The sequence below is a fragment of the Martes martes genome, assembly GCF_963455335.1.
Source record: "Martes martes genome assembly, chromosome: 7".
NCBI lineage: Eukaryota > Metazoa > Chordata > Mammalia > Carnivora > Mustelidae > Martes > Martes martes.
The window spans coordinates 34,771,093-34,794,626 of record NC_137894.1 but is presented as its reverse complement, the minus strand read 5'-3'; the positions used below and the strand labels follow the sequence as shown (position 1 = coordinate 34,794,626).

Below are 23,534 nucleotides of genomic sequence, written 5' to 3'. Positions count from 1 at the left end.
TGTCGGGATCCCATTTTTCCTAAACATCAGGTATGTCTCACTGGGCATAAACGAGGGCATCTGCAGTAGGAAACATCACCAAGCACACTTAGCAGGCGACCCCCCTGTATTCACGGGGCATGCCCCAAATACTGCATGAAATTGCCCAAAGGTAAAAGGGAGTCAATTTCTTCTCAAAACGTTTTCCGGAGTGGATTGCAGGGAGCGTATCAGCCCTTGGCCACAGAAGTCATTCATCCTTAAATACAGAAGGGTTAAAAATTCCTTCTTGAACTCAACCTCTCCTAACAAAGTTTATCAGTCTAAGGGCTGCACCCAACTCCAGCAGCTCAGAACATCAAACGCAAAATATAAAGCATCTGAAATATGCAAGTTCATCCTCTTGGCATCTGACCCCTCAGTGGTCCTCGCCTCCTATGTGGCTGGAGGCTTGTCCTAATTTCAAAAGCGTGCGAGACGATTTTCCACAAGTTATGCTTGCCGCGCTCAGAGCTGTTTTTATAGTCTCTATCTATCGGTTTCCCAGGGACGTGTTCCTATTTCTTTTCCCCACATGAAGTTTGATTGTTTTTTCGGGTCCTGTCTGGAACTGCTTTGGATATAAAACATCTAAATTTAAAAATATCCTCATGCATATCAAAGAAGAATGCAAGGACATTAATATTATCCCATAATGCTTATTACAGATAGCACAATGGGTAAAATTCTAGGCCTGTAGGATTATACAAAAACACTATGGGATAATAAGCATATGACTTTCAGTTTTTCTTGGATACTATTATGATTTCCTAAATATTAAATATTAACACGGTATTCTGTAAGATGCTGAGCTTTCTTCCATTTCCTTCTGTAAACATAAATATCTGACACTGCTGTATTCAACCACCCAAAAAGGGTACTTTTCCTTTGCTTCCTAAATATTTCCTTTTCTCTGGGATGTTTACCAGGCAGTCCCAATTTTTAGTATTAATTTGTGATTATGACTTCGATGTCATGCTTCTCAAATGAGAGTCCACATAGCCCTAGAAATGGCAATCATTTGCTAAAAACTAGAGGTTTGGAGTGCCTGGGTGGCTCAGTGAGTTGAGCACCTGACTCTTGTTTTTGGCTCAGGTCATGATCTCAAGGTCACGGGACCAAGGCCCACATGGGGCTCTGTGCTCAGTGTAGAGTCTGTGTCCCTCTCCCGCCCCTTCGGCCCCGCGCCTCACTTATGCTCTCTCTCTCTCTCTATCTCAAATGAAGAAATAAATCTTAAAATTAAAAAACATGGAAGTTTTTCAGATCAAAATGATTTGAAATCAACACAAGTTGAGATATTCTCACTATAAAATGGACAAGAAATAGTAATAACAATAGCAAAACAACAACAAAAGTAGTCGGATGCTCCCAAACCCAACTTAGAGCAAACGGATCACAATCACTCTAAAATGCGAAGGATGCCTTGATATGTATATGTCAGATTTAACAATGTGCCCCGTGTATTTGTCAAATGAAAGGTTATCTTTGCAGAGATACAAACGTTTAGGCCTAAACGTGACTTCCTTTTTTATTGTGGTAGGAAAAAAATCTGACTTTCAGCTGCATGAAAACAATTTCTTGCAATGATATTTCCTTTAAAAACTACTTAAGTTTTTGAAGAAAAATCACTGAATCTTAAAAATTTTTTTATTTATTTCTTTGAGAGAGAGAGCAAATGCACCTGCTCGTGAGGGGGGAGGGGCAGAGGGGGAGGGGGAGGGAAGAATCTGAAGCACCCTCCTTGCTGAGTGCAGAGCCTGCTGCCGGGCTCCAACCAGGACTCTAAGACCATGACCCACACTGAAACCAAGATTCGGATGCTCAACTGACTGAGCCACCCAGGCACCCCGGATATTTTTCAATTTAACGGAGAAGCTGGAATTTGGAATAATCCATTGGAAAACGTGAAGCACTAAGTTACTTGAAGTTTCCTGTGGGGTCAGTTTCAGAAACACGTTAGGAGGTGAACAAAGCTCTGTGAAGGGCACATTGGTGACACCTTCACTCTGTACAAATAAACTTTTCTTGCTTGTATCAAAAAGAGATTGCCAGGCTAAAACCCACGAGTATTACCAAACAACACATCTCAGACACACGTGAAGAAGCAGGGAAGGGACTCTCCAGCCAGCTGAGAAGTTTGGCATGAACGATTAGAGCATTTAATGGTCTTTGCTGCTTCTGTTAATAACGTTGGTGTAAAGGCTTGTTAATGTGCAAGATGCTTGCTGTGGGATATCTGAAAAAGTAATTTTTAATAGGGTGAGACTAGTTCATCCCATTCCACTTTGTTCCATCCCATTCATAGTAAGGATAGTGCTCACATCTCTGAAAACGTAGAGACTGTGCCTAACATTGAGAACGGAAGCCAGTATGGGGGCTGGTGAATGTGCCCCAAACTGCTGGGGCATCCACAGAGAACAACACACTCTTAAAAGGAGAGAAATGCACTCAGTGGCTGACTATTTGACTTTTCTAGACACACTATAATAAAAAATACACCAAGCGTATAACATTGTGTATAATGCAAAACCCACATGGATTTATAAGATCATATAGACATTTCTAGCCTTTCTTTGTGTTACTTGGGGCCACACCTCCAGGGTTCTCCTTCATCCACTCCGGGATTAAGCACACTTGAGAGATAAGGCATCAGAGCCCTGCACCTCCAGTTTAAGTAGAACATGATGGTATGGACATAATTTGATCCAGCCAAAATGTGAAATTATGCTAGGTATTAGTGGGCTGTTTTTTAATTTAATTTCATTTAATTTTATTCTATTCTGTTTTTTTGGTTTTAAGATAAAGGATCCAAATGGGACAGGAACCAAGATCTTCACCCAAATTCTTCATTTACCATTCCTGGGGCACTGTGCTTTCAACAGAGCAGAAACACCTCCCCCCCGCCAACCCCAGAGCAATAATTTAGCTCACTGTCAATGCTGCTGCTGAATTTTAAGCTATAGAGAAGTCTGAATTTTAAAAAATAAAACACACCAGGGGCGCCTGTGTGGCTCAGTTGGTTGAGCGGTTGACTCTTAATTTCAGCTCAGGTCATGAGCTCACCGTCGTGAGATCGAGCCCCAAGACAGACCCCAAGCTCAGTGGGGAGTCTGCGTGAGAGTCTCTCTCCCTCTGCCCCTCCCCACCGCTTGCTCTCTCCCCCTCCTTCAATAAAGGGATAAATAAACAAATAAGAGTTTTACAGACTAGTTAAGGAGATGATATTAACAAACAAGAAACGAATGCCATAAAACTGTGTTTGGGAAATAGGCCTGATAGATGGGGTGAGTTCAAGCGTCTCACTGGCTGTCTGGGTTTGGCCAAGTGGCTGAAAATATCTGACTTGCCTACCTCACTGGGTTGCTAGCAAGACCAAAGAAATAATGCAAATGAAAAGGAGGGCTAGAGAATCTGATGTGGGTGTCTGAAATTATTGCTATGATTTCCATAATTATAATAGCATATTCTGTTAGGGGGCCCAAGCTGACAAAGAAACATAAGCTGGCTCGGGAAGAAATTCGCGAGGAATATGGCAGCCAGGGAAGGTTTGATGGATCGGGTAAGGTGTGCGTGGGTCCTGAAGACCAGATGGAATCTGGAGAAGTGAAGGTGAACTGGAGAAAACCCTAGACAGGGTCCATACGTGAGCAAGTTCATGGTGATCACCTGGTTAGAGTGGGAATGGGAGGAGAGGAAGTGCAGGTTAGCTGTGAGTGTTAGACTATACAGACCTTCAAAGTCAAGGAGCAGAGCTCGACTGGACATGTCAGAGCCAAGGCTCCACTGCACCAGCAAGGGGCTACTTCTGGAAATAGAACAGTGACAAACACCAGGAGCAACCTAACACTTACCTAAAAGTAACTCATGGTCCTCTCTTCTTCCCCCTTCGTTCTTTCTCAGGCTACCGTACAGTTGCGTAGGGATACCATAAATCAGTGAACCTTCAAAGCACTTTAAGCACCTGCTAACGCAGGGTGTCTCCCAATACCGCTAGCCACCAGTGGTTTCGGTGAGACGCCCAAAATTTCCTCATTTGGGGAAATGCGCAATAATTGAAATACAGAACAGAAGTTGGATGAAAAACACTCATTTGGAGACAAAAAGCTGCTCAGCTTGAGTTCACTGATCGCATCTCTGGGACTGGAAAAAATAAGAGTAATACTATAATAGCTAACATTCACTGAGTACCTACTGGCGGCAAGACTCATGAATTAGTTCACTTAATCTTTCAAAGACCTTCGAGGGGATATTAATTAGCCCCATTTTTTTTAAAGATTTTATTTATTTATTTGACAGACAGAGATCACAGGTAGACAGAGAGGCAGGCAGAGGTGGGGGGGGGAAGCAGGCTCCCTGCCGAGCCAAGAGCCCGATACGGGACTCGATCCCAGGACCCTGAGACCATGACCTTAGCTGAAGGCAGAGGCTTTAACCCACTGAGCCACCCAGGCACCCAGCTCCATTTTCTTGATAGAGAATCTGAGGCCTTTAGTCCCAGAGCAGGTAATCATCAGAGTCAGGGTTTTAAAGGCAATTCTAGGTTCTAAGCCAAAAGATAGTTAATATGGAAATGAGTGAGCATCACAAAAAAGAACCTTTGTTATTAAACAGCTTTGAAAAGTAGAATCATCAATGCAAAACTCCTTGTCCTAAAAAACAAAGGGGTGATTACAAAACAAATACCTTTCATATATGCAAATTAACTTTTCAAGTGGAGAAATGAGTATCTTAAAATTTCCTAATTTTGAATTAGGAAATGAAAACAAGATTCCACTTAACACAATACATATATCCAGACACAGCTGCACACACTGAATTTCTGTAAATCAAATACTAACTGCATTTACTAAAAGGCTTCTCTAAGGTAAACAAGCAATAAATAGTTAATAAAATGAAAGATCGTTTTGTAATCTGAATAGTCACTCAATAATTTATCTGTTTTGTGAGTTTGGATTTACAGCAGACTCCTGACATTCCTGAGGCATACAACCGGAACCTTCTTGAATTCCCAGATTCACAAATACAAAAATGTTTATAGAGGCGCCTAGCTTTCTTGCGAATCACATGTCCACGGAGAGTCGTGTACATTTCCTGTTCCCAGGAAATTTATATGCTACACACTACAAATGAATCACACTTTCACATTTCACTTGAGGTGTATCTCTCACTCGGCTGTCATTTCTTACCAAAAAAAAAAAAAAAAAAAAATTCTAATCAATTAATGAGCATTATTGCCAGTGCACAAGTAAGCAGGGAATAGCAAAGCTAAATGACCCTTCTCCGTACATATATCTTGCAAGACAGACTTTTCAGAGCCGTATCTCAGTCAGACTCATGCCACAGACCCTCAGGGGAACACACAGAGAGTCACACACCTGCAAGCGAAATCCGGGAACACTGAGGATCTACACATTCATGAAGTTTGCATGGGCAGCGGCAGGGGCCCGATCTACAGAACCCACAGAAATCCCGCTGTTCTTGCTAACCCAAGAGTTTCAGAACTCTGCTGAGCTTTTTGGTGATGAGTCCAGAAAATGTGATTATAGAAACCTTGGCCACATGAATGACAGGAATTTGCCTACTCATTCAAAATACCTATACTTTGTGTGGTTGGGGTTGGTGAAAATCACAGTTGGATGGTTTCTCTGCCTTCAGAATGGACCCCAGTCATAGTCGGTACACTGCACACAGAGTCCAGCAGCTGGATGCTCTCGAAACACTGTCCTGGGACTCTCAGCCTCTGACGGGAGTCGAAAACCCCCGCCCCCTGGCCACCCCAAATACCGCCAACCACAAAAAAACAGGCAGGACAAAGAGAAAGCATGAGCAAATGAGACAGAAAGAGAAATGAAAGAAAGAAAAGAGAGAGCATGAAAAAAAAATTTGGCTGCCGTGCGGAGGCAAAAAAAAAAGAACAAGAAAGACATTATCATTTCAAAATATACAGCTTATACGTTTCAGAACATATTTGAAAACACTCCTGCCAGATTTTCAAATTATTTATTTATTTATACCCCTTTCTTGTTCCAGCATTTTGCGGCCAGATTAATTTTCCTTCAGTTCAACTCTGATCAAGTTACTCCCCTGCTTAAAAACCCCAATAGCTCCTCACCGCTTGGAAAATCGAGTTCAATTTCCTTAGCCTCCTATTTCAGGCCCTCCATAATCTGGCCCCAAACTTCTAGCCTAACCTTACCCTGCACTTCTTCCCTTTACACATCCTTCGTTCCAGCCAAAATACACTCCCTGATGTCCCCCCTGTACCCATTCTGTGTTTTCTGGCCTTGCACCTTTGCTTGTCCTGGTCCCTCTGCCTGGAATGCCTTTTCTGAGATCTGCGTATGTCCCGTACGCCTGACCTCTCCAGACTCCGCCTGACGGACGTCGGGGTCGAAGCAGGCACGAAGTTATCAGCAGCAGACCCTGCAAGCTTTACCCACGTGCTTTATACGCATCGTGTCACTGGACCCTCACAGGAGGAGGAAGTAACTTCTTACTGCGGTCCCGGGGACCCGGGGCTGTGTCCTCTGCCCGCTGCTCTTCGTGCTGCCCCCAGGCTACCTCTCACACAGAACAGAAGCTGGCTCATAAATCAATGCCAACGCATTGCGGCAAAAATTGCTTTTAAAGAAGAAAAGGTGCACCCTCCTACTCTGCGTGAACTTGACTTCGCTTGTCCAGTCCCAACACACAGTTTCACTGGATAGCCCCTTGCTCGGCGCTGTGAGCCCAGATGCCACGCCAGCTGATTCCAAAGGCAGAGGCCCCAGAGGTCCAGGGGGCCAGGGTGGGACAGCTGATACTCTAGACCCCCCTCGGCACTCCCTGCCTGGAGACGTCATGAGCACAGACACAGAAGGGGAATGATCACCATCGTAAATGTCAGTGGCTCCAGTCCTCCTTGGAATCCTAAGAACAGCCGAAGGGCTTTCTAAGGTAGCGTTTCTCACCAAGGGTTTGAGAGCAGGTTTCTCCCACTCTCCATACAACCTCTAGAGCCAGCTTCAACAAACACGGCAACCAAGTGTGGGACAAGGCATCACGACTGATGGACGGGGCCCTGCTGAGTATGCCAAGCCACACGCTCACCGGACAAGGGCCAAAGCTCTTACATGATGAGTATTTGTGTAACCTTAAGGACAAGTGGAATGTGGGCTGTATGTATCTGATATGCTTCCCTTTCTAACCCTCGCATCAAGAAGTGACCCATATTGACTGGAAGGGAAGAGCCGGCCCCTCCGTTTTCTCCCCTTCCCTGTGGCAGGCAGGTCTCATGATCACAGCAGACATCTCAACCCAGTTCCTGTAAGTGTCCCTCCAAACCAAAAGCCTTACTGTCCTGTATCAATCTGACTTATTTTTATTGGGCAGCTCAATTTAAAAAAACAAAAACAAAAAAACTCAACATCATTTTTTAGAGCATGACTTTCGATGAAAACCGTTTCAGGGACTGACCCAAACTTCACATCCTTCCCCCGGACAAAACTCGACTCAGTCCAATAAATGATGGCTCCTTCCATAAAATTTTAAAACAAAAGTGAATTCAGTAACCATGTGAAATCTATGGTTGCCCTGCCAGTCTCTCACTCTGTCTGCTGCTGACTTCTGGCCTCTGGCAACTCAGGACACGGCTCTTCTGCCCTGCGCCTCTGACCCCTGCCAGAGCTGGCTCTCTCCACCCCTACCTTACAGCTGTTCAGCCTCCTCCTCCCCGGCCTGGCATCCCCCTCACCCTTCTCCTTGTCTCCACACTGAAATGCTGTCCACAGTAAGATTTAAGAGAAAAAAAAATTGACTGAGCACAACTAGAACTCTGTTTCCCTAAACCTTTCTTATTAATTACTAAGTAGCACTCTCGAGCTGGAAATTCTGTTGACACGCTCCAAAGCTGCTATCAGTTCTTAATCACTTCCACTTACAAAACTGCTACCTGCCTTTTGCCGTCTTCGGTTCCAAACCAGAATTCATATGGGGGCTTTCCCTTGTTTGACTTCTGAGCCATTTAAACATCCAAACACAAGTTTGTAAACAAGGGGTGACATGGTTTCTTTACAGGGGTTGTTGGGTGTGTGTGTATCTGGACATCTCAAAGCAGAGAATGAAAAAATCCACATTAAAAAAAACGAAGCATGGCTCAAGGACGGGTGAGCTGAACGGGGGGATGTGATACCACGAGTAGTGATGACCCCTTGGGCTGTGCCCTGGGTAAGCGACAAAACCTGCCCCGTCTCCATCCCAGCACAACGGGCCCAGAAACATGTGTCTTCCCCAGGGGGATGCCATCAGGGGCAAGAATGGAGAAGTGACAGTCCCAGAACAGAAAAGAGAGGGACAAGTATTTCTCCCACGTGAACAGACATGGTTGCAAGCGAACAAATGCCTTATATTTTGGGGTAATAATATATACCACAATTAGTATCCTAAAGAGGAACATATCCCAGGATAGACTCAGCGGGACAGCATTCGAATTGAAAAGACCTCAAATAGCGAGCTGTTGGTGCAGCCTGGGTTTGCAGGGAAGAGGTGTGGCAATGACGCATGGGATCTCCGGATCCGATGACAAGTGCTCTCCACAGTTCAGGCTGAAGAGAGCTGGGTTTGGAAGCAGGATAATCCGGATACAAATGATTGCCTCGATGACAGTTTTGTTTTGCTGGAGGAGATATAGCCTCAGATGCGGACAGGAAGTACAAGTCCAAGAGCAGAATGAAAACTGTTTAATACATAGATATCAGGCAATCCCGTTTTTAGAAATTATTCCTGACTTAAATTCCTCCACCTCTAGATACCCTGCACTCCCGAAGGAATCCCTAATTTAAAGGATCATTCTGGGGGCGCCTGGGTGGTTCAGTTAGTTAAGCGTCTGCCTTCGGCTCAGGTCATGAGCTCAGGGTCCTGGGATCCAGTCCCTGCATCGGGCTCCCTGCTCAGCGGGGAGTATGCTTCTTCTTTTGCCTGCCCACTCCGCTCATGTTCTCTCTCCCCCTCTCTCTCGAATGAATAAATGAAATCTTTAAAAAACAAACAAACAAACAAAAAAATAAAGGATCATTTTGGAAATCGGGCCTGTCCCCAACTACTGCAGCTATCCTAAGGCTTTCTCTTGGGAAATTATAACCAGTTACCTATTGCTTGGTTTTTATTTACTTGTTAAATGTGAACATATTTTAGAGAGAACATACAATGACATGTGTCCATCAGATTTATTTGCATCATTTCCCCGATTACAGAAGCTTTATACAGGCATTTGTATCGACCCTTATGCAATGCTTGGTAACTTTATGAAGGCTTCAAGGATCTCAACTCTGTTCAGTAAAGAACAGGGACTCATCCCAAATTTTCAAGCAACGAAAAGGGTTCTGTAGCTACAGTCCGAAATGCTGAAAAATGGTGCAGACAGCAAAAAGGCAGCCTATGTGTGGCCATCTCCCCTCCCGTCCCCATGCAAGACCTCACCAATCACTCCTGTGACGCCCCTCGTTCCTGAGTCGGGCACAGCACAGCTACACTCAGCCAGGGCTGGCGCAGGCTAGGAGACCGCGTGGTGGGACTCATGTACTATCTTCCAAAGAGAACAGCCATACTGATAAACAAACAGCATGCCCCAGTCCAGAGACCATCCAGAGGAGGAAAGAAGAATTCACTGGGCTGGTCAAACAAGGCCCCAGGGGCCAAGATGGCTGCTTTCAAATATCCGAAGGGGGAAACTGGGCCCTTCATTCAGGGTGGTTCCAAAGGGCAGCCAGGTAATAACAGCACCCCATGGCAAACACTGGTAGCATCACAAGAGTGTGTTGTAGTGTAGGCAGCGTGAGGAGGCGGGTAAGGCAGTCAGGGTGAATGGATGCTGCCTCGAACTCTCTCCCTTCTGCCGCCCAACCTCAGAGACACAACAGATTTTTCCTTGAATCCTCTGTAAATGAGGCCCACTGCTCCATGGGATGTTCCCACTGGGATTTCGAAGAAAGAGAGATGGACAGGTACAGCTGCTGTTTAATAGCTGTGGGGGGAGGGACTATGCAGATAAAGGGAGAATTCTTGGATAAATACAGAAAGGATAAGCTGAATTTGCAATTCAAGTATATATTGCATACTCCCTGATTACTTTTTAGCTCTAAACCCTCTCACTCTGAATACCTTTCGGTATCTGCCCATGACTAATTTCTCCATGTCCACGCAAGGTGCCACAAAGTGTCCCGATGGCTCCTTTGGGACATGTCCCCTCTGATCTGTAGTAAGAGCCCTCTGCTCAGGGGGCACAAGGGATGAACATAGAGTCCCGGGATTTCCTGGAGAAGTCTTGGTGGTCTTGACGTAAAAACACATTGGTTTCTTTGTAGAGGAAACAAATCTGACCAGGCTTGGTGACACAGAGCCGAGCGAAAATTCATCGGAAGCCTCTGAAGCAAAGCCCTGCTTCCGGCTCAGCAGGCTGTGGTTGTGTAAGTTCTCATTTAATCTGATCCTTCCATTTGATTCTGTGCCCTGCGCCCACCATCCACCCCTTGGACTCAGTTCCTGCGTCTGTAGAATGGGAACACTGCAGGGACACCCAACCGCGCTCACCCGGGCCAGCCACACTATGGGATGGAGGCAGTCCCCGTGGGAAACTGAGCTTTGGGGAAGAGAGAAGTAACAGGACTGAGTCTCCTTATTTAATATTTTGCAATGGGGTTAAGCTCCACACTAGGTTGCAAATCCTTAAAGAGACGAATCTGTTCACTGGATGTTGAAATATATCCTGAGGCTCTTCTTTACTAATTACTTAGAATGACACTAGTTCAAGTGCCAGGAAAGAAACTGCTTTTACAGGAATCATTTACACTTTCCGGAATACCCTCCAGCAGGGACAATGTTCTCCCTCAAACAATCTTTCCTTTTCGAAATCTTTAACTCCCCAGGGAAAAGACAAACAGAGAGGTGTGATTCCTATGTGCGCCCTTACTACATCCCCCTTACTCTTCAGAAAGAGAGAGAGAGAGAAACACGGCGTGGACGTGAGGAATAGCCATGTTTCACACACACACAATCCTAGCCCAGTGACCCAGACTGTGGAGACTGGGGGTGGCGGGAAGAGTCTTTGCTAACCCTTCACTTCTCCCTGAGACCATCCCCGTCACTGGACACAGTGGGGTGGGAAGGGCACCACGGAACCCCAACCTCTCTCCCATGCCCCTGTGTAAATGCTCCCCGGTCAACTTGAATCATGCCGGCAGAAGGTTCAGGAGTAAGGGGGACCCACACAGTTATAGGTCATGCATACATAAGGGGGCCTACCTGCAGAAACCTCTAGAAATGTGAACACCACAAGAAGAATGAAAGAGTGATACCCATATGTTATATTCCAATTCCAATAATCCCTCAAAGGTATGAAGAAGCCCTGTGAGTCTATGGATGAAATGAAAGTTGGCAGCCTGGTGGGTACTCTGACTTGTCATGAGTTTCTCTTACGGACTTTGGCTGGGGCCATTCAGGATCCACTCCCACCCCCATTCTTACAGTTCAGCATCTGGATTTCCTTTTTGGGAATTGATTTCCACCCCCCCCCCCCGCCCCGGCCCATATAGTCTTGGTGGGAATGTCAATCAGGGGACCCACCCCCTCACCCCTCAGGCCAAGAGGACGGCATGTGGCTTACACCAAGCCAACTGAGCTCTTACTTGTTTCCAGGGTTTTGAATCTTGGGTGGAGAAACCTGTTGGAACTTATCCATTGCAGCAGTAGCACGCAAGGAAGACCATCAATTCTGTTCACCTGGACTCCCAGAATTTCCTTAATTCCTGTCCCTCACCAAGCCTGGTTCTGCACACTTCCTGATTTCTCTGACTTCCTGGATATTCTTCCAATAAAATCCTTTTGTTTTGACTTAACCAGAATCAGTGCCTGTTGCTTGCAAAAGAAGAAGAGTAACTAATACAGATGCCTAGCTTCTGGACCTGAGGATTTCCGGGCCCAATAAATTTTAGATGATTCTAAAAATGTCTATTCTCCTAAAAATTGTCTTGTTCCTCCACAGTCAGGAGGAAAGAGTAAGAAAAATAAAAGAGGGAGGGAGGAAGAGAGAAAGGAACATCACCTGATTCTAGAAAGTTCCCTCGTGTCCCATTCCAGCTGACCCCTCTTCACTCCCATAGGCAAACACTGTTCTGATTTCCATCACCCCAGCCTAATTCTTCCTGTTCTAGAATATCATGTAATGTAATCAGACAGAATGTACTCTTGCATCTGGCTTATTTTGGTCAACTTAATATTTCTGAGTTTCATCCAGGTTTTTATACATTTCAGTAGGGTGTTCTTTTTTTCCTGCTGAGTAATACTCCATTGTATGAATGTACTTCAGTTTGTTTACTCAGTGTCCCGTTGATGGATATCTGGGTTGTTTCCAGCTTTGGGGCTATTAGGAAAACAGCTGCTATAAACATTCTTAAACAAATCTTTTTTATGGACATATGACTGCTTTCATTTCTCTTGAATAAATGAATTTTTATTAAACGCTGAAGAAGTTTTCTTATTATAATACCTTGCAGAGAAACAATAATATACTTTCGGCAGGGAAAAGGAAAATGCCTATTTTTCTTTTAGGACAAGGGAGGTTTGTAGATACCATTCTATTAAACCCCAACTCCCTCTCCAATAGCTTCATTCTTTCCATCTGCACACACCCTTGTTTCTCAACCATTCTAAATAAACCTTTCTCTCTCTCCTTAAACTAGCAAACACTCTCAATATGACTTTTTCATGGTAATTTTTAAAAAATTCCCAGTTGTGGTCCCAACAGCCCATCGTGGTTTTATTTTCTCACTTCTCATTCTCTCTTTGACCTCTTGCAGTGTTCAGCTGTGTTGACTGGCGCATGCTCGCTCTCACTCTCTCTCTCTCTCTCCTATCTTGCTTTTTAAGAAAAGCTAAACTTCAATTACTCAGTTGATTTTTACCATGAAAACAGGTACCCAAAGACTGGTCTTAAATGCTCACCACTGTGCAAATCCTTCTCTTGGCTTCCATCCACACTGATGGGAGAGATTCCATAGCCAGACTCTGGGGTTTGAACCTGGCTCTCTCCCCTGCTAGCTGCGGTGACTCTGGCAAGTTATTTAACCTCTTTATGACTCTGTTTCTTCTGTGGCTGATAACAGGACCCACCTCACAGGGTTATTGTGAGCATTAAATGAGTTAGCACTTACAACTGTGCCTGGTATATAGTAAGTACTCAATAAAGACAAGCAGTTTCTACTTTCTCATTTGTTCCTCGTTCTGGTGTATGCAATCAGAGAAACTTACGAAGCATGGCAGACTTCCTTAAGAGAGGAGATGAACCCAGAGCATATGATGCCTTCCCTTCACAACTCTAATGGTTGAGCCTCTTACCCGTGCTTCCTTAAGGTGGACATACTGTCAAGCTCCCTCCTGGATGTCATTGTCCTTATGATTCTACACTCTCTTGAACGTCTCATGCATTGCGGTGGCCTTAATGATCACACCAAGGCCAATGACTTCAAATATAGGTCGACGACCATTAAATATCAGTATCTCATCCCCAACTTCCTGCTCGGCATCTGCTACCATTCATTCAAACCCAACATGTACAAAACCAAAATCCTTGTTTTTTTTGTTTTTTTTTTCTTTTCACAAGGAGATTGACCTTGGGATTTCTCTTTGTCCTCACTGTATATGCATACACCAAATATAAATGGCCCCACCTTGCCAGTTCCCCCTAGGGTGTATAAGAGAGGCCAAGAATGGATCTTGTTAAGGCATCACTGGAACATCCCTCTTGTTTCCTGAAGGCCTGTCCTGTCCACTTGGGAAGGTTCATAGTGACTACAGACTCTGCAGGAGGGCTAGGCTGTGGGGGTGAGCATGCCGAGTGCCTGGGAATGAAGCTGCTTCATTAAACCATGAGCGTCTTCACCCCGGGTCCGGCAGGACTTGGTCCCAAGCCTTCCCATCTCATGCTCCACAGTTGTGATGACACTGTGAGTGTTTCTCTCTGGGAGCCCTTGCTCCATGCCTGAACATGGTGTCCGTGACAGGGCAGCTTGCGGGGCCAGCGGAGGAAGCAGGGGCACAGCTGGGCAGCTGGGCACCTGGGCATCAACGTTCCATCTCCGCACCTCCAAGCTTTACTCAAGGGGAAGAACTTGAGCTCAATGGCTCAGGGCCCTGTGCCCATGGGAGGCTGCGCAGCACCTTTAATATTCCCTGGAACAAAATCTCCTAGTCTTGCAAGCAGCCTGATCCAAGTCCCCTGGATGTCTAAGGAAAGCATCTGGGGGATTCCGCCGCAGCTTTATGCCTGCGCTAGTCATGAGGGCGGGTCGCAGAGATTCCATTCCTCCTCTCTGGGCACACGGTGGGATGGCCCCTCCACCGCCCTTGAAGTTCAGTATGACAGGCGACTCGCTCTGGCCAATGAGACGGGAGCAGCAACAACAGGGACGGCTTCTGGCAGAAGCCTCGAGAATCCGTGCGTGATTCACATACTCCCTGTCCCCGCCTCTGTGGGAGCATAAGGGGACAGGCAGCCTCTGCCAGCCTGGGGCCCCCCGGAGGAGCAGAACACACACCCCATTACATTTGCAGCACGAGCAACAAATCTGGCTTCGAGAAGTCGTTGGGACTGGGTTCTTTGTTGCTGCCGCCTAACCCAGGCAATCCTGACAGATACCATGGCCTGTTCATGACCAGCCAGCAACCTCCGGCTTCTAACTCTGCCTCACCTCTGGCTTTTAGATTTCCCCACTGTTCTGTTGAGTTCAGCCCTCAGGGCCACGAAGCAGACTCAAGCTACCCACACACAAAGCTGTCTCCTGATTCACAGACGAAGACCGACCCCTACTGCTGGGGAGTCCTCAGCGACCCGGCAAACCCTGGCCTCTGGTGCTGCCCAACCCCAGTGCCCTGAGCATGAAAAACCGGTACCACGTTCCCCACAGTCCGCATCTAAGCAAGAGTCTTCCTATTAATGCGGCCCATGCTAGCGGGGCTGGCCGCGTAATTTATTGTCCAAAATGGTTTGGAGGGTGAAAGGCGACTGGGCAACAGGCATAAATCTTTGTTCTCCCAGGCACACAGGGGTGCGTGGGCACCCTAACTCCGACGCCACGTCTCTACAGTCTTAGGTCTAGGGGTATGAGGAAAACGCCGAGAGGCTTTATCTCGGGAGAGATCGCCATATCCAGGAAATGTGATTAAAGGCCAAAGACGAGGCCTGTGGTAAAATTAATGTGTTTATCAGAGTGTCCTCTGCTTTTACTATCCTATGTGGCATTGGACTGAGTGAGTGCAGCTGTTTCTCGAAGCAGGCACATGTGGGTAGCGGTAAACATCCAAACAAAACCAAGAACCTGAAGCAAAATCCAGCCGAGATGTCTGAACCCCCTGCGGAAGCATTAACAGCGTCCTCCTCCCGCAGGGCAGCCTGGGAGTCAGTTAAGAGGAAGAAGGACGAAATCAAGAAAACAATCTTAGCCACAGAAAGAACTACGGAAACAAAGTCAAAGTAAATGCAATTATCAGGGACCACGGGCTGCTCCTCTCCCGGGCACCTGAGACATATTAATGTCCATAAATATCTTCCAAGAATGCTGAATCTTCTAGACAGAGTAACACATTGTAGATGGTAGCTGATTTCTCTAATCTGCTGTTATTTTGCATTTCCTTTCCTTTGTAAAACACCACAATTCTTATTGGTTCTTAAAATCTTACAGCTTATATGAAAAAGTGCTTCACATCACTCGGCATCAGGGAAATACAAATCAAAACCACAGTGAGATACCACCTCACACCAGTCAGAATGGCTACAATTAATAAGTCAGGAAAACACAGGTATTGGTGAGGATGTGGAGAAAGGGGAACCCTCCTACACTGTTGGTGGGAATGCAAGCTGGTGCAGCCACTCTGGAAAACGGTATGGAGGTTCCTCAAAAAGTTAAAAATAGAGCTACCAGCAATTGCACTACTGGGTATTTACCCCCAAAATACAAATGTAGTGATCTGAAGGGGCACGTGTACCCGAATGTTTATAGCAGCAATGTCCACAATAGCCAAACTATGGAAAGAACCCAGGTGTCCACCAACAGATAAATGGATAAAGAAGATGTGGTATAGATATACAATGGAATACTATGCAGCCATCAAAAGAAATGAAATTTTGCCATTTGCGACGATGTGGATAGAACTAGAGGGTATTATGCATAGCGAAGTAAGTCAATTGGAGAAAGACAGCTGTCATATGATCTCCCTGATATGAGGAATTTGAGCACCAAGACAGAGGATCATAGGGGAAGGGAGGGAAAAATGAAACAAGAGGAAACCAGAGAGGGAGACAAACCATAAGAGATTCTTAATCTTAGGAAATAAACTGAGGGCTGATGGAGGGGAGGGGGTGGGAGGGATATGGTGGCTGGGTGATGGACATTGGGGAGGGTATGTGCTATGGTGAGTGCTGTGAATTGTGTGAGACTGATGAATCACACATCGGTACCCCTGAAACAAATAATACATTATGTGTTACTAAAAGAAAAAAGAAATCTTATGGTCTATGATCAAGAAGTATGTAACGATTTTTGAATCTGTTTTTCTATGTCCCAATCCCTACTTTCCAGTGGGTTTCTGTCACTCACAACCAAGACTTCTAATTACTATATCTACCAAGGAACAGTGCTATATGATGTGATTCCAAATAGTTCCCCAAAATCTGGGTCAGGAAGACAGGGTGGGGTATATATAGAAAAGACTGGCCATGAGTAGATAACTGTTGAAATTAAGTGATCAGTAGAAGGAGCTTATTACGATACTATCAACCTATTTTTTTGTCTATATATGTTAAGGTAAGTGTTAAAAAAAAAAAAATCTCACCGGCCTCACATTTCAGGTCCAGCCCAAATCAGGGCAAACCAAAGAGCAGAAGAGGCAGAATCAAACGTAAACCAGACAACAGCGGATGTGCACAGAACATAGCTGCAATACATGAATACTTCCGCACAAGAGTTCTTTGCAATACACAGGGCTTTGGAGATGAGACCCAAATCTATGAGGGCCTGACAGGAGCCGGGGGCCTTGGACAGCCATGGCTGGCTGATGACCAGCCCAAACGATGCAGCCAAGGTCCGGCCAAGCGCTTCAGCTCCAGGCAAAACAATCGAGTAGACATCCCCCTGCTGGAAGAACTCGCTCTTCCTCCCAGGTAATCCCAATAAAGCAGCTATTACCCAAGACCCACAGTAAAGCAAGGGTGTGGCTCAGACGAAGGCCTGGGTAACTTCATCCCCAAATGTTCGCTGAGGACTTCCGTTGTTGTTCCGACGCAATATATCTCGCAGTTTATAAACACCAGCACAATTCGGTCTCTTAATTCAGGCTAGAGCCAACCACTCCTTATGGGGTCCTGCCTTCCCCTGGGATTAGAGGTTCTTGACCCCAGGTACCCATTAGAAATATCTGGGATCTTTAGAAAAATCCTGATGCCCCAGGGGCAACCTAGACCCATGAAATCACAATCTCTGGGAGTGGGGCCCAGATGTCGATATTTCTGGAAGGCTCCTCGATGATTCTAATGAGCGGCTAGGGTGGAGAACCACAGACTTGGGTAGACCCGGATCCGTCAGAGGCTCACTCACTGTAAATTATGCCTCACTTCTCCGGGCATCCCCTGCTACTGCTTGGACCACCCCACTTTCTGATCTTCATGTGTGGGCAGACTTCAATCCATCCAGAACCTAGTTCTTTCCTCTTCCTAGGAGTTTCCTAGGGCTGCATGACAAAATACCACAAACTTGGTGGCTTAAAACAGCAGAAATAAAGTCTCAGAAATCTAGTTCTAGAGGCTAGAAGTCCAAAGGCAAGGTGCCGGCAGGCCGTGCTCTACGCCGGGATCCTTTCTTGCCTCTTCTAACTTCTGGCGGTTGCTGGCAATCCTTGGTGTCACTTGGTTCGTGGACCTATTGCTCCAATCTCTCCCTTCATTGTCACTTGGCATTCTCCCTTGAAGTCTGTGTCCTTTTTTTTGGTAAGATCACCAGTCATACTCGATTAAGAGCCTACCCTACTCTGGCAGGACCACAACACCTTCCACCTGCAGCAACCCTGTCTCCAGAGAGGGACACATTCTGAGGTTCCAAGAAGCACACTGTTTCAATCCGGGGCACTCCCGGTCACCCGCAGAAAGCAAGTCTTAGACGTTACCTTCATCAGAATGCATATAAGATCTAGCAAACTGGGAGCACGATGCCTTTTAAAACATGTTTTTCTTTTGGAGTCCTTTTAGACTTCTAGAATGGTTGCAAAGATAGTACAGAGAGTTCCCGAATGCTCTTCACCCAGCTTCCCCTAACATTAACGTCCTGTGAAACTACGATACCCTTATAAAACTAAGACATTCACAACAGTACGATACTGTTGACATAACTATATACTTCGTGCATCTTTCAGCAGGCATTCCACTCATGCCTTTGCCCACTCCGGGATCCAAATCAGGACACCAGCTTGCATTTAACACAAGGCTTTTCAGGGTGGAATCAAAGCCAAGCTCTGATTCACGGCATCAGAACCTCACTCCAGGCATCCTCCCCGAGTTTGCCCTCTAGCCTCCCTGCCAATCTCACATTTGCATCCAACTGACTATGTTTCATCTCTTCTTCCTTCCTGTTCAGATCTGGTAACCCCGATTTTTTAGTCAGGTCAGCTCTTAACAGTTTTGAGGTCATGGGACACCTTTGAGAATCCATGAGAAGGGAACCATTTTGCAACCAATTTCAGAGCAGATATCAATGCCTCCCTCTTCCCCCAGGGTTCCCACCAACACATGACTTCCCACAGCTTGGCTTCCCTGGGCATTGACTTTGTGATGAAATCACTATGAAGCCCTCTCCCAGGACAATGTCTCCAGGTCGCAGACGTGGCGGCAGGGCTGTGCACTCTGGGTTTTGGACAATACCAGCGGTCCTGGTCACTGCCTTCAGCCGACAGTGGACACTGAGGGTGGCTGGACTCTCCCCTTCTGGCCAACTTAGCTGCCAGTATTTAAGCCCACAAGTTTTGGTTGACCCTTTGCCTTTTTGGAGCCTACTTTTTCTGTGACGGAAGGAATCTCCCAGAATTTAATACTTCTCAGTCCGAAAGGCAGGTTATCACTTCAGTTTCAACTAAGAAAAGGGACTCTGGGATCCAGAGCAGTGTTACCGAATTCTGTCAAAATCAGACCTGCCGCCATTTTGAAATGGCAGGAACCTTGGTACCAAGGACAATGCCTGCTTATGGCAGTTCAGCTTTGGAAAGAGCAGTGTGAACCACCCACCCCCCCCGATACACACAAATGCCAAACAACTGGCAACTCTACAACACTACACATCCTCTGAAGTCACCACACAAGCCTAGAGCAGAAACCAAGGAAAAGGGCAACTGCCCCCACTCAATCCTCACAACTTGGTTTGAACCTCTCACTCCCTCCAGTTCCTCAAATGCTGTCCCCCTCCCAACACCCAGTCAGCCTCAGATGCCTCTCTTTTCTATCAACGCCTCATCTCTCTGACAGATGGCCCAGGGGTCCTCTGAGCTAACCTGCCTGGCAGGCTCTCCTGCATCCTGGGGCCCTACTTTGCTCCCTATTTCAGCTCAAACCAGGATCACACCAATTCCTCCAGCATCAGGCAGAAGAGAACAGGGTTGGGGAAGAGACGAGAATAATTCTTCTGGGCAGAGCTGGGTCTAGGCTTACCTTCTGCAAACGGTTCCCATTCATAGAAGCGGCCCATGAAGGGCTTGTTGTTGTAGGATGCGCACTGGACTTCCCGGATGCTTCTACTGCTTTCTGGACACACCTAATAAAACAGATATTAAATGTGCAGTTAGTGTCTGCATTTTCTCAGAGCCCCAGGCCCGTCCCAGAAGACCTCTCCAGCTTTAAATGCCAATCCTCCTCCATCAAAAGCAGCATTTCTGAAACCGTGCGGATCACCTGCATCAAAAATTTAAAATGCAGATCTCAAGGCTTCCTTCCAAGTTTACTACATCAGAATCTTTGGAAGGACACTAAAATTTTAACAAGCTCCCCAGGTTAAGCTTTTGCACTGTAATTTGAAAACCACTAACTGAAACCTTCTGCTCCTGACAAATTGGTCTGCCTGCCTCCTCCCCCACCAAGGCCATCCATTTCCATCTGTTTGACTTTGTTCGTGCCACTCCTGGACATGGGATCATATTCACAGCAAGCATGTACAGAATCCTTACCATGTGCAGGTACGGCTTTGAACACAGTACACTTACTAATGCATTTAATCCTCAGGGTGACCAATGAGGCCAATCTGATAGTTTTGCAGATTTTTCACCAATGAGCAAACTGAGGCACAGAGGAACCCACACAGCCAATGAGGGCAGAAGCTGGAGTTAAGGCTAACTGGTCTGGTGGCCACCAGGCTGCCCAACTTGTCTAAATTCTCTCCACCATCTAAGGCCACAGCTCCCAGCCTTTAGAATGCAAAATAATCACCCAGAGAGCTCACGGGAAATGCAAAGTCCCAGGTCCCTCCCCCAAGGATCGTCAGTCAGTAAGTCTGGGAAGAGGTCCAGGAATCTATATTTTATTAAACTACCCAGGTAATTCTGATAAACTAGACTACTCTAAGAAAATATCCAGTAGTGTAGAACTCACTAGTGAAAAAAAAAAAGAAAAGAAAAGAAAATATCCAGTTCCCTGTGGTTTCTTTCTTATTTATAAAAGATAAATACAAGCAAAGTGTGACATGAAATAAATAAATGCAAAATATAATACTAAGATCAGAATCTCTAATACAAATCATGGATAAAGCATGATCTACCTTTTTAAATCCTACATATACTCTTACTTAAGCATGGGGTGTGCGTGCACACGCGTGCGCACGCCTGTGCACATGCGTGTTTTAATAATCAGAGGAAAAGGAACCTGGCCCCTTAAATATTAAAAACCCTGTGTATAAGAAATCTCTGGAATAAACTGCTAATCAGGTCACTCAAAGTCCTGAAGGATTTATAAAGAAATTTACGGTATGTATCAGAAACACCAGGTCTTTTCAAGAGGAGGGAACAAGAGGAGGAATAAAGCCAGGTGGAAGGAGGGGCAACTGGGTGGTTCGGTGGGTTAAAGCCTCTACCTTCAGCTCAGGTCATGATCTCAAGGTCCTGGGATCGAGCCCCGCATCGGGCTCTCTGCTTAGTGGGGAGCCTGCTTCCCCCACTGCCTCTCTGCTTGCCTCCCTGACTCCCTGCCTCTCTGCCTACTTGTGATCTCTCAGTCAAATAAATAAATAAAATCTTAAAAAAAAAAAAACAAAAAACAAACAGGTGGAAGGAAAAACATCTCTTGTTTGATAAAGATCAGTCAGGCGAGGCTGCTGGCTGGTCATGACCCTGCCACAGCCTGAACCAAACCATATGCAGCAGGAAGCTATGGGAAGGAGAATGTGCTAGAAACTGGTGGGGAGAGAAGGGCCCAGTGGATGGTCAGGGTGGGCTGAGCTCTGACCATCGGTGAGAAGCCAGCAGGCTGGGCAAGGCTGTCTCCTCCGGAAGCCGGGCCGCTGGCGGCACCCAAGCCAGAACCAAGCAGGCGCCTGGCAACACCAGCTGTCTCGATGAAGGATTTGGCATCGAGATGTTTTTGACAACCCTTAGGTCAGAACCAGAGCTCAACGAGGATGTGATCAGCTGGTGGCTTGGGAGAAGTCACTGTCCCGGCAAAGAGAAAGAATCGCCAAGTGATTTGTTGAAAATACAGATTCTCTTGGGTGCCTGGGTGGCTCAGTTGGTTAAGAATCTGACTCTTCATTTCAGCTCACGTCATGATCTCGGAGTGGTGAGATTGAGCCCCGCGTCGGGGCTCCATGCTGAGAGTGCAGTCTGCTTGAGATTCTCTCCTCCTCCCTCCACTCCTCTCCCAACTCACTCTCTCTTTCTCATAAAAAAAAAAATAAGATAAAAATAAATGAATAAATAAATTAAATCTTCTAAAAATGCAGATTCTCAGGCCTTACCCCAGTGTTAGGGGAGGGAAAGGGTCCAGGAATATATGCTTGAAGAACTCCCTCACTGATTATGGCCCAGCTGGCCTGGCACTGGACCACAGCAGCAACCAAAGGCCACACCTCAGCCTCATTCTTACTCGGCGTTAGTTAACACTCAATCACAGTATTAGAACAGTGACCACCAAATCCAACCCTTTACTCTATAGATGAAGACACAGAGGCCTGGAGAAGTGGCACAGTTCACCAGAGGTCACAGTGACAGAGGGACTGAGCCCAGAGCACTGACCACCCACTCTGGCCCTAATCAGAAACTAGAGATTAGCTACTCAGTTGCATTTTTTTCATAATGGAAACAGACCAGAACAAGCGGGCACATGTCCTGTTCCTCAGATAACCACACCTCTGGAAAGCCAAGTTGCTCTGCAGTGAGGCTCCAGCCAGAAGCCACCCTTAATTTGTCTGGGGACAGTTATCAGAATTGGAAGCCACAGACCACAAAAACTCAGCCAGTCTGCTTAACCCCTTTCTCTTCCACCAGCAAAATATGCCAAGAGGTTGGACCATGAACCAACGCATCTGTAGAATCATTTTGAAATGCTCAATACTTGATGACAGAAATGTATATTTCATGACACGGAAAGTAGTCTACAACCCATTCAGTGAAAAAAAAAAAAAAGTGCCAAATGATTGTGTGTGTGTGCACGTGCACGCCCATAGAGAAAGAAAGGTTAAAAGCATTATCTCTGGAAGGTGGGTTACAGATTTTTTCTATTTCCACAAAGAAAAGAAAGCTTTGTTGTATTGCATTGTCTAATTTTTCTGCAATAAACATGTAATATTTATGTAATAAAAGTGGATCATTACTGAGCCCTTCCAAACACTCCGGCCCTTTGCCAGCTTTACATGTGCTCGCAGTTTATAATCTTAGGGTATATCTTAATGCCCCACTAAGGCTCTCACTCTGACCATACACATCTGCCAAGCCAACCAGTCACCTGTGAGGGATCATACAGGGCACCCTGCCCCAGGTCACCAACAAGTTCCTTTTATGTGAGCCTGGCCCAGTTACCTCCTGTGGCGGGGGTTGGGGGGCTTCATGTGGCATCAGACCCACAGTGGGGCATCAGGCACTGAGGCAGCAAATCCACCTCCAGTCACCCAAAGGCAGGTGGGCCCAACAGGTTCCCTGTGGTACCCAGCACATGCTGAGTGTGGGCAGATGCCGCTGGAGATGACCGGGGGCCCTGGCCTCGCCCCGTGTGTTCCCCCTGCAGGATTCACGGGATGCCACATGAGGGGCCACTCGGCCCAGGCCAGAGAAATGCAAGGCTCACAGGGCTCAAATGTGGACGTGGGTTCCTAAGATAAAATTATAGTAAAGGTGATGCAGGCAGAAGCCTGGGCCAGTGAGGATGTTAAGAACAACTCACTTGTGCTGAGCAGTTACTAAATGCCAGGCACTCTACCCCATGAGCCTGTGTATCTTAGCTCATGTCAGCCTCACCACAACTATTA

The 23,534-nt window shown here is 46.2% G+C and overlaps 1 protein-coding gene across 1 annotated transcript in view; it reads right to left on the bottom strand.

Annotated features, from left to right (window-relative positions):
- Window positions 1-23,534, bottom strand: part of THSD4 (thrombospondin type 1 domain containing 4) — a gene marked incomplete at its 5' end in the record, with an annotated part of 544,049 nt that overhangs the window by 424,991 nt on the left and 95,524 nt on the right. Inside the window, one exon of the mRNA XM_080808167.1 lies at window positions 19,739-19,841. Coding sequence (XP_080664293.1) covers window positions 19,739-19,841 — 103 coding nt within the window. The remainder of the gene's footprint in view (window positions 1-19,738; window positions 19,842-23,534) is intronic.